The sequence below is a fragment of the Eptesicus fuscus genome, chromosome 1 (assembly GCF_027574615.1).
Source record: "Eptesicus fuscus isolate TK198812 chromosome 1, DD_ASM_mEF_20220401, whole genome shotgun sequence".
NCBI lineage: Eukaryota > Metazoa > Chordata > Mammalia > Chiroptera > Vespertilionidae > Eptesicus > Eptesicus fuscus.
The window spans coordinates 124,596,253-124,607,154 of record NC_072473.1 but is presented as its reverse complement, the minus strand read 5'-3'; the positions used below and the strand labels follow the sequence as shown (position 1 = coordinate 124,607,154).

The 10,902-nt window shown below is 46.8% G+C and overlaps 1 protein-coding gene and 1 non-coding gene across 3 annotated transcripts in view; one reads left to right on the top strand and one right to left on the bottom strand.

The window, feature by feature from the left end:
* TEX28 (testis expressed 28) overlaps window positions 1-10,793 on the top strand; it is a 39,136-nt gene extending 28,343 nt beyond the window's left edge. The window contains exons 3-5 of one of the 2 annotated variants that reach the window (XM_008159260.3): window positions 3,196-3,911; window positions 9,396-9,531; window positions 10,238-10,793. In XM_008159260.3, coding sequence (XP_008157482.2) covers window positions 3,196-3,911; window positions 9,396-9,531; window positions 10,238-10,579 — 1,194 coding nt within the window. In that variant the 3' untranslated portion in view covers window positions 10,580-10,793. Of the gene's footprint in view, window positions 1-3,195; window positions 3,912-9,395; window positions 9,532-10,213 lie in introns of both variants that reach the window. The other variant, XM_054718350.1, reaches the window with a different exon arrangement.
* Window positions 9,035-9,140, bottom strand: LOC114228935 (U6 spliceosomal RNA). Its single transcript, XR_003615029.1, has one exon. It is a non-coding gene; the product is annotated as a U6 spliceosomal RNA (small nuclear RNA).
* Window positions 10,794-10,902: the final 109 nt, after the last annotated feature.

The window sequence follows — 10,902 nt, the reverse complement described above, 5'->3', positions numbered from 1 at the left end:
AACACTCAATTTAATATTTTTCAAAAAAGCCAATTGTCTCAAGACCATATTTAGCCGAAACCGGTTTGGCTCAGTGGATAGAGCGTCGGCCTGCGGACTGCAAGGTCCCAGGTTCGATTCCGGTCAAGGGCATGTACTTTGGTTGCGGGCACATCCCCAGTAGAGGGTGTGCAGGAGGCAGCTGGTCGATGTTTCTCTCTCATCGATGTTTCTAGCTCTCTATCCCTCTCCCTTCCTCTCTGTAAAAAATCAATAAAATATATTTTTTAAAAAAAGGCCATATTTATTATTCTTTTACAAAAATTTCTTAGCTTTTTTTTTTTTTGCACATTTTCTTCCAAATAAATTTTGAAAACTATTTGTAAGATCCATAAGAAATTCCTATTGTGTTTTTAAAATATATTTTTATTGATTTCAGAGAGGAAGGGAAGAGGTGAAAGAGAGAGAAACATCAATGGTGAGAAAGAATCATTGATCTGCTGCCTCCTGCACACCCCATACTGCGGATCGAACCCACAACCGGGGCATGTGCTCTGACTGGGAACTGAACCGTGACCTCCTGGTTTATAGACCCTTCAGTCCGCAGGCTGACACTCAACCACTGAGCCATGCTGGCTGGGCCCGTTGCGTTTTTAATTGAGATTTTTTTGAATTTATAGGTCAATATGTAGAGGCCTAACATATTTACGGTATTGAGTCTCCTCCTCAAGTACATGGAATATAGCCATTGATAATCACATCTTACTGACATCCTATTTTATATTTTCAGTTTAACCAAAGATCTTCTTTCTTTTTCTTCCTCCTTTCCTTCATTTTTTTTTTTTTCATGATCAGGTTCCATTTTATGTGTCCCTTTGGTTATTTGGATGTTATGTACCTGGCTTTTCCTGAGTGATTACCTTTAAATTTTTTTTTTTCTTTTCTTCTGGTTACCTTTAAATTAAAAAAAAAATTTTTTTTAGAAAGAGTGGAAGGGAGGAAGGAGAGAGATCCAGCATGTGTCTCGACTAGGGGCCTAGGAACAAACTTGCAATCCAGGCACGTGCCCTTGACCAGGAATTGAAACCAAGACCCTTCTCTACCACTGAGCACACAGGCCAGGGCACCTTTAATTTTTTTTCCGCCAACATTTTTCTCTCAATTTTGAGTTTGATGTGATATCTATAAAATTCCCCAGCAGAACAAGTCATTAGCAAACTTTAATTTTCTCTATTTCCTATTTCCTTTTAAATAATTATTTAGTTCTTTCATTTACCAACGGTATATACAAATATAGTTTAAAGCAGGGGTCAGCGAATTTTTAAAGGTATATATATATATATATATATATATAGACTGTTGACAGTATTACAGATGTCCCCCATGCCTCTCCCAAGCAAACTTTTGAGAGGCCCCAGAGTGGTAGACTCCTTCTGTCATCCTTCCCCATGTGAGAGACTCATTCATTTGTGTCGCAATATAATTTTCCATCCTGGCCTATGAGCTCTAGGACAAGCATGTCAAACTCAAAGGCTAACACGGGCCACATAACCAAGGTTGAAGTGTATGCGGGCCGCAAAAAAACAAAAGCTTCCACTTTCATAAAAATGTAGGTTTATTTCGAGAGAGACATGCTGAATACAAAGGGCTGAAATAAATGAGCCATCACTGACATAAAATAATAGAACATTTTAATAAAAATTAGATTTTTTTTCTTGAACATTCACTTACCAGACACTGAATAACTGCACAAATTAATAAGCGTCACGCAAATAAACCTATTTTTCTTGTTCTCCGAAAGCGAAATATTTCCTGTTGCACACACCAAACAAGTCAGTCCAAGACTAAAGACGTGGCCATCGGCTGCTAAAATATTCGCTGTTAGTATTAGTGGAGAGAAATGGTGCGCCTGCGCGTAAGGTGTGTAAGGGAAATTAATGCAACACGATTATAGTCATCAGTCCTTAGCGAACATTGTAGTTCGTTATTAATAATTATGTATAACAGGATATTGTTGATATTTATTTATAGTGATAAAATTAAGTTATGAAATTTTTATTAAAACGTTTCTTACATACCGTTATATTGGCTGGGCCGCAAAAATATTCGTTTTAGGCCGCATGCAGCCCGTGGGCTGCGAGTTTGACATGCTTGCTCTATGAAAACAAGGAATGTATCTGGCTTCTGTAGCACACAGCAGGCAATCAGGAAGTATGTGTTGAATGAATGACTGAATAAAGGAACAAATCTGCTAAGTTGCAAAGCTCTCTGACTATCCTTTTTGTTGTTAATCCTCACCCTAGGATATTTTTTTCCATTGATTTTTTTCCATTGATTTTTTTTTTTAAGAGAGAATGGAAGGGAGGGGGAGAGACAGAGAAAGAAACATCGGTTGGTTGCCTCCCGCACGCACGCGCCCTGACCTGGGCTGGGGACCGAGCCTGCAACAGAGGTACATGCACTTGACTGGAATCGAACCCGAGACCCTTCAGTCCGTAGGCTGACACTCTAACCACTAACCCAGTGGTCGGCAAACTGCGGCTCGCGAGCCACATGCGGCTCGCAAGTCGCAGTACAGCAAGGTGTATGGCTTCATGGGAAGGAGTTTATTCCCTACTTTACAAGAATATTTATATATATATATATATATATATATATATATATATATATATATATATATTTCTTTATTGATTTCAGAGAGGAAGGAAGAGGGAGAGATAGAAACATCAATCGGCTGCCTCCTGCGCGCCCCTTAATGGGGATCGAGCCCGCAACCCGGGCATGTGCCCTTGGCCGGAATTGAACCTGGGACCCTTCAGTCTGCAGGCCGACGCTCTCTCCACTGAGCCAAACCGGCTAGGACAAGATCAGTTTCTAATAAAATGAGATGCACAGTTGGTAATTCTTGAAAGAGAGGAATCCCAAGAACAGAATGGGTGTGTGTGGAGGGAGTCCTCGAGCCACCTGGGGTCACTGTGAGGTATACCCATAAAGCAAGAAGTCGGGTGCTGAAAAGGAGGGGAGAGGGGTCCGGAAGATGAAATTGACGTCTCTGGTCTGAGCTGGGCCCATCTCAAATGCATAAATCTTAACACACATAAGTATCTCTGCATACGTGTAAGTATTTTTATAGAGTGAGGCAATCGTGTGTTCAATTCTCCTACTATTTGCAGCTTATGGAGAAGTACCCGATTTTTTCTTTGTTTCCCAATGCAGGCGGAATACACCAGGAACCCAAGTGCAATCCCCCCCTCCGACATTCCCTCGTGCAGATCCAGATCTTTGTCACCCAGCGAGGAGGGCTTTAGTGGCCACTCCAGCCTGCTGCCTGACGAGATGGCCCGGAACTTACAGAAGAGCATCAAGCACCGCACCCTCTACCTCTTAGAGCAACTGAAAGTGGAGAAGGCCAGCCGGGACCAGAATACCGAGAGCTACCTCAAGCTGGTATCCAAAGCCGACCGGCGCCAGGCCCTGCACATCCGCCAGGCCTTCGAGAAGGTGAACCAGCGGGCGTCTGCCACCATCGCCCAGATAGAGCGAAGGCTCCATCAGTGTCACCAGCAGCTGCAGGAGCTGCAGAAGGGCTGCCAGCCCAAGGGCTCAGTGGCAAAGGAGGAGAGCAGCCCGGACAATGGCCAGCAGCCCTGGGAGAAGGCCCCATTTTTAGAGCCTCCCAAGCCAGGTGGGAAAGATGACTTAGCCACTACCCCGTCTGACATGCCCCTCCCACTGGAGAGTCAATTGCTGGCCTCACAGCCGGAGACGTCATCAGAGTCGAAGGCTAACTTGCTACTGCAGAAGGTGAAGGAAGAGCTCAAAGAAGCCCAGAAAGTCCACCTTGGCCTCCAGGTGTCCTATCAGGGCCTAAAGGAGATGTACTTCACAGACCTGCAGCTGTTGCTGGAGTGCCTTCAGGAGGAGAAATGCAGGTGAGATGGAGCCCCTTCTGCCACCTTGGCTCTGGGGACAGGCCCCAGTGTTAGAGAGTGGGAATTTTTGAGCACTCCTGAGGCCGTGGACTATGCCCCAGAGAGAGTTGTCAGTGCTGACACCAGGCCAGGCCTTGAGATAGGGTCTCATGGCTCCTTCCCAGCACGTAGGCCTTCTTTCATAGATCACGGTCAGCTTTCTGAAGAACAGGATGACCCTGTATGACTCTGACGTTACTTAGGAAAAACTGTTTTGTCTTGGGTTGCTTGCTCTGCAAAAACAGGATGTAGTTAATGGGCTTAAAAGGGGTCCTACACAAAGGGTCGCTGCTGCTCTCGGGACTCCCTGCGTGGAGAATGGCAGAGCAGTTGCCGGTTGGCTGGCGGGCTGGCTGGCTGATAAAGGCTCCCTAAATTTTAATTTGGTCTGGGCTCCAGTGGTCGTTCACTCGCCTTCGCTCCACGACACCAGGACTGTCTGCAGGAGGCTGAAAGGAAGCTGAGGAGGGGAGAGGAGCAGCTCAGTGGTTCCCTTGGTGCCTGGGCCCCCTCGGTGAAGAGGGCTCACCCCCTGTCCACAGTTGCACACCAGCTTGGCCCTCTGCTGACAAATGAGGCTCCAGCTCTAGGCCCCACTGGGCGGTCTGGCAGCTGCGGCTCTAGCTGGAATGGCAGGAGATAGCCCGAGTGGCGGTGAGCCCAGCAGACGCCCATCAGTTACGGAGGCGCTTTGCCATCCTGTCTGCTGGAATGGTGTGTAAACAGGACTGGAGTCGCCTTGACAGCCCTGATCCCTTCATGTGTGCTCATGGCTGAACTGGGGCACAATGTCAGTTCCGGGACATTTATTCTGAAAATGACTGCCTTCTGGGGAATGCCATCTCCCCACTGTGCTTTGGGTTGATTTTCTTTTCTTTTTCTTTTTAAAATATACACTGAGTGGCCAGATTATTATGATCCCTGAATGCATAATAATCTGGCCACTCAGTGTATATCCTATATAATAAAAGGCTAATATGCAAATTGTCCCCTCGACCAGGATTTCAACCAGCAGGCAGGCTGGCCAACCACCCATGTCCCCTCCCCCTGGCCAGGCTGGCCGGAACCCACCCATGCACGAATTGATGCACCGGGCCTCTAATCTCTAATATGTGTGTGTGTGTGTGTGTGTGTGTACACACACACACACACACACACACACACACACACACACACACTGAGTGGCCAGATTATTGTGCGTTCAGAGATCATAATAATCTGGCCACTCGGTGTATTTTTATTGATTTCAGAGAGAGGGAGAGATAGAAACATCAATGATGAAAGAGTATCATTGATCGGCTGCTTTGTGCACGCCCCACCCTGGGGATTGAGCCTGCAACCTGGGCATGTGCCCTGACCGGAAATCAAACCGTGACCTCCTGGTTCACAGGTCGACACTCAACCACTGAGCCATGCTGGCTGGGCTATGCAATTGACATTTTGGACCAGCTGATTCTGTGCTGTGGGTGCTATGCTATGCATTGGAGGATGTTGAGCAGTGTCCTCATCCTGGAGGAGTTTCCTACAACTCTCATAACCAATTACCCCAAACTCGGTGGCCTCAAACAATAGAAATGTATTCTGTCACAGTTATGGAGGTCAGAAGTCTGGAATCAGCTTTTCTTGGCTGACATCAGGGTGTTAGCAGGGCCACGCTCCTTCTGGAGGCTCTAGGTGAGAATCCATTCCTGGCCTCTTCCAGCTCTGGGTGGCTGCCGGGCTCCTTTGCTTGTGGCCACATCACTTCAGTCTTCGAGGCTAGTATCCTCCACATCTCTCTTCTTCACTGTGTGTACAAGCGCCCTCTGTCTCTCTCTCTTTTTAAAAAAATATATTTTATTGATTGTTTACAGAGAGGAAGGGAGAGGGATAGAGAGTTAGAAACAGTGATGAGAGAGAAACATCGATTCAGCTGCCTCCTACACACTCCCCACTGGGGATGTGCCCATAACCAAGGCACATGCCCTTGACCGGAATCGAACCTGGGACCCTTCAGTCTGCAGGCAGACGCTCTATCCACTGAACCAAACTGGTTAGGGCTCGTCTCTCTCTTATAGGATGTATGTGATTGCAGTTAGAGTCCACATATGCTCAGGAGGAACTTCTCCCACTCTGCCACATTCCCCAGCCCTACCCTGACTGCTTGAGCCCCGCCCCCACATCTGATTCTCTATCTTAGATTTCTCATCCAGCCTGCAGGTCACTGGGTTCTAGCTCAATTTGCCCAAAAACCAATCCTCAGGTATAGTCAGGAGTATAATCTTTTGGCCCTAGCTGGTTTGGCTCAGTGGATAGCGCATCAGCCTGTGGACTGAAGGGTCTCAGGTTCCATTCCAGTCAAGGGCACATGCCCAGGTTGTGGGCTCCATCCCCGGTAGGGGACGTGCAGGAGGCAGCTGATCAGTGATTCTCTCTCATCACTGATGTTTCTATATCTCTTTCCCTCTCCCTTCCTCTCTGAAATCAATATAAAAATATGTATTTTAAAAAAGAGTATAATCTTTCACAACAACAATACAGTTTAGGATAATTTGTATTGAAGAGGGCGGCCTTATCAGCTTTGGAAGATTTAGGGGGCATTTTGGTTGACTGGTCATCATTCTGTCTTCATAAGAACATTTTTCAGCCCTAACCGGTTTGGCTCAGTGGATAGAGCATCGGCTTGTGGACTGAAGGGTCCCAGGTTCGATTTCCAGTCAAGGGCATGTACCTTGGTTGTGGGCACATCCCCAGTAGGAGGTGTGCAGGAGGCAGCTGATTGATGTTTCTCTCTCATCGATGTTTCTAGCTCTCTATCCCACTCCCTTCCTGTCTGTAAAAAATCAATAATATATATTTTTTTAAAAAGAAAAATTTTCAGAGTGCTCTATTTGCCTCTGTGATGGTAGGAGCTGGATGGAGAGGGGTCTTTGACTAAAAAAGAGACAATGAGAAGAGGCAGCTGTGCCGAGGCCAGGGCACTGCTGCCAGAGGGTAAGGAGGCTGGGGGCAAGGGAAGGAGAGACTGAGAGAATATCCTACGAATTAACATCTTCTTCTTTTTTTTAAAATATATATTTTATTGATTTTTTACAGAGAGGAAGGGAGAGGGATAGAGAGCTAGAAACATCGATGAGAGAGAAACATCGACCAGCTGCCTCCTGCACACCCCCTACCAGGGATGTGCCCGCAACCAAGGTACATGCCCTTGACCGGAATCGAACCCGGGACCTTTCAGTCCGCAGACCGATGCTCTATCCACTGAGCCAAATCGGTTTCGGCCGAATTAACATCTTCTTATCCACTAAATTATTCAAGAATACATTCAAGAATATATTAATACATTCCTAGAAATACATTAATGAAGAATCTATTCATTGAATTCATGCATATTCATGGAGAATATATTCATGAAAGTATACTTGAATATAGTTTATATCTTAAATGTTCTTGTGGCTGGATCTTTCATGGTAATGGAAAGATAATCATGGGGTATCTACTTCCAGGGTGGACACCCTGCCTCTGCCCCTCCCTGTGGGCAGTAGCCATGTTGTCAGCCCACTCTCTTCTCAACAGGAAGCAGGGCAGAGACTAATGGAATGTTCCTTGACACACTGTTATGAATCAGCTCTTGATGAATTGGCTTTCAACAAATGAGTGTTCAGCTTATTAGCTCCCTGGGGGACGTCTACATGTAGGTGTCAGTGAAGTTCTCGAAATAGGACCAAATTACCTCCTTGCTTCACATTCCCTGTCCGTATGACAGCACCATTGGTTATGTTCTTGTGCAGGTCAGAGTCACCGCCGTCAGCCTGGTCCTTCATTGCCCTGGACTCCAGCGCTCTCTGGTACCTTTCCTCTTTTCCAATGTTACTGCCCCTGGCTTGGGTCAAGCCTTCCTCGGCTCTTCCCTAAAAGAAAGTTCTAGAAGCCACCTGTCCTTCCTGTTGCCCAAATGAAGAACCTCAAAGATTTTTTAAATTTTGAAACATTCTAAACCCAGGCGAAATGTAGAGAATAACATGGCCGACACTATATACCTACCTCAGATCTTTCTCAAATTTTCACATTTAGCATTTTTGCTTCAAATCTTATATATACTAGGATATATATATATATATATATATATATATATATATATGTGTGTGTATATATATATGTATATATATATATATATTGATTGCAAAGAGGAAGGGAGAGGGAGAGAGAGATAGAAACATCAACAATGAGAGAGAATCATTGATCAGCTGCCTCCTGCATGTCCCACACTGGGGATCAAGCCCACAACCCAGGCATGTGCCCTGACTAGGAATCGAACCATGATCTCCTGGTTCCTAGGTCAGTGCTCAACCACTGAGTCACACCTGCCGGGTTTGTTTATGTTTTTTAACGATCCACTGAGATATAGTTTACGTGCCATAAAATTCACTGTTTTAACTGTACATTTTTATGATGTTTCGTAAATTTACTGAATTGTGCAACCATGACCACATCCTATATTTGTTATTTGCTTTAATAATAGCTTTATTGAGATATAATTCACATACCATAAAATTCAGCCATTTAGGGTGTACACTTCAGTAGTCTTTAGTATCTTCACAGAGTTGTGCAACCATCATCACTATCTCATTACAGACCGTAACATTGTCATCACTCCAAAGAGAAACCCCAGCCCTATTAGTCGTCACTCCACACCTTCCCCTTCTCCAGCTCCGGCAACCACTAGTCTGTTTCCGTTTTTTCTGGATTGGTCTATTCTGGACATTTCATATAAATAGAAGCATATACTATGTGGTCTTTTGTGGCTGCTCCATCTCTATAATCCACAGATTTTTTATGGAATAACTACTGCATGCCAAACACTGGTGCTGGGAATACATATGGAATTTGATAGCATACGGGGATAATTTAGATCTTGATTTCTACAACTTCTAGTCTATCTCTATTTTGGTAAAGCTGTTACAAAAGGGGAATGGTATATAGGAGATATGTGACTGTCAGCGTGGGTGTAGCTGAGGCGCAGACCGGGAAGAGTAGGCTGGGTTTGACTGGAGCTGAGGGCCAGAGGAGGAAGGCAGATCCTGAACCCAAGTCTACTCTTTTTTTTTAATATGGAATGCTTCATGAATTTGCGTGTCATCCTTGCACAGGGGTCATGCTAATCTCCTCTGTATAATTCCAATTTTAGTATACTAGAGGCCCGATGCACGAAATTCGTGCAAGGGGCTTGGCCCTCGCAGCCACAGCCTCAGCCCTCGCAGCCATGGCTTCGTCCAGAAGGTCGTCCGGAAGGAAGTCCGGAAGGTCGTTCGGCTGTCCGGTCTAATTAGCATATTACACTTTTGTTATTTTAGGTGTGCTGCCGAAGCGAGCACCCAAGTCTGGTCTGGATGTAGGACCACTCATTGCCAGCACAAGCTCTGGGCGGGGTACTCAGGGAGTATTACTTTCTCTTTTGCTCCCAAGGCAAGCGCTGATGGCAGAACTGGTGAATGAGCACCTGCAGCGGCACCTGGATGAAATTTACTGTCTCAAGCAGAATCTGGCCTATACTGAAGAGAAAATGGCCTATCTCTCCTATGAGAAAGCCAAGGAAATATGGGTGAGTTCCTCCCAGGGGAGCTTTTTGAGAAAGGGCCAGTGGGAAGGATGCAGGGAGGAGAGAAGCCAAGGATGAGCGAATCTGTTCTGGTAACCTCCAAACCAAAGAAAGAGACAGATATTCAAGCTGTACCCCCATTGAGGGTTCAATGGCAACTCCCGCATTTGTTTTAGACCTGGCGGGGTCCAATCTTTATGTTCATGCTGCACTTCCCCTCTCCCCCCACCTTAGCTGATCTGGGAACTTGGGCATTGCAGTTCTCACACTTGAGCCCAGAACCACCTGTAAAGGGGGCTGATGAGTACCCAGGAGCTGCTGGGGGTGCAGGGAACACCAGCTGGGAACCCCTGCTTTTGACCCTGGAGTGGCAGGCATGGGTGATGGATCCCCCTCTCCTGTGACAGATAGCCTCACTCTCTTCCACACCCTCAGACCTTACACCTGACCTTGCTCAGCTCTCTCACGGCCAGGCTCTCAGTCTCAGACCATGCTGGATGAGGGCCAAGTCAGATGAGACCTTCACTGTTACTGGGAAATATGGACCCTCCCAGGACAGGGCCCTCAGCGTATAGGTGCTCTAGGCTCCCAACTTCCCTCCTACATCTTCAGCTCCCCAACACTTGCTGTGCAACCCTTAGGCACTCAGGTAAATGACCGCACCTTCCTTCTGGCCTCTGGCAAGGGCCTGTGTTTTTATCACCTGCAGGATGTCATGGAAACTTTCCAGTGTCGTATATCCAAGCTGGAAACTCTACAGCAAGTGACTCAAGTGAAGATGACAGCGAACTTCAGACACTGTCCCCAGAAGCTTGTGTTCCGATTTCTGAACCTGCTCCTCATGCTGGCCACCATCTTCTTGGTCTTCTTCTCTACTGGGTGTGCCTTTCCGTTGACACTGTTCAAGTCACGCCTGCGCACGTGCACCGTGATGGTGCTGATTGGGGTGGGGGCCCTGGCCTGGCAGAAGTGGCAGGACTGGGAGGTCTGGGTCGCCTCCACATGGAGACTGTATTCCAAGGACGCCAAGCCTCTACCAGACGGGCCTTAAAGGGTCTGGGTGGGCCAGCTCCTCTCTTTTCCAGGTATCAGGGCATCCAGCCAACCCTCCCCAGGAGGCCACTTCTCAGATCTGGCTTTCAGATTTTGTCCACACCAGCCCCATGAGAGGTGTGTGGGTGCCCACCCAGCTCGCAGTTCCCTTTCTCACAATCCTTCCCCACCATCTGCAGACTTTGGAAAAGATTAAAGTCTCCAGAAGTACAGTGCTGCGCTCCTCTATAAACCCCTCATGCCCTCTAGTGACCCAGTGACTGCACACTCGGGGGCTCGGGGGCCCCCTCTGTGACTTTGTTGTTTCTGGCAAAGAGAAGC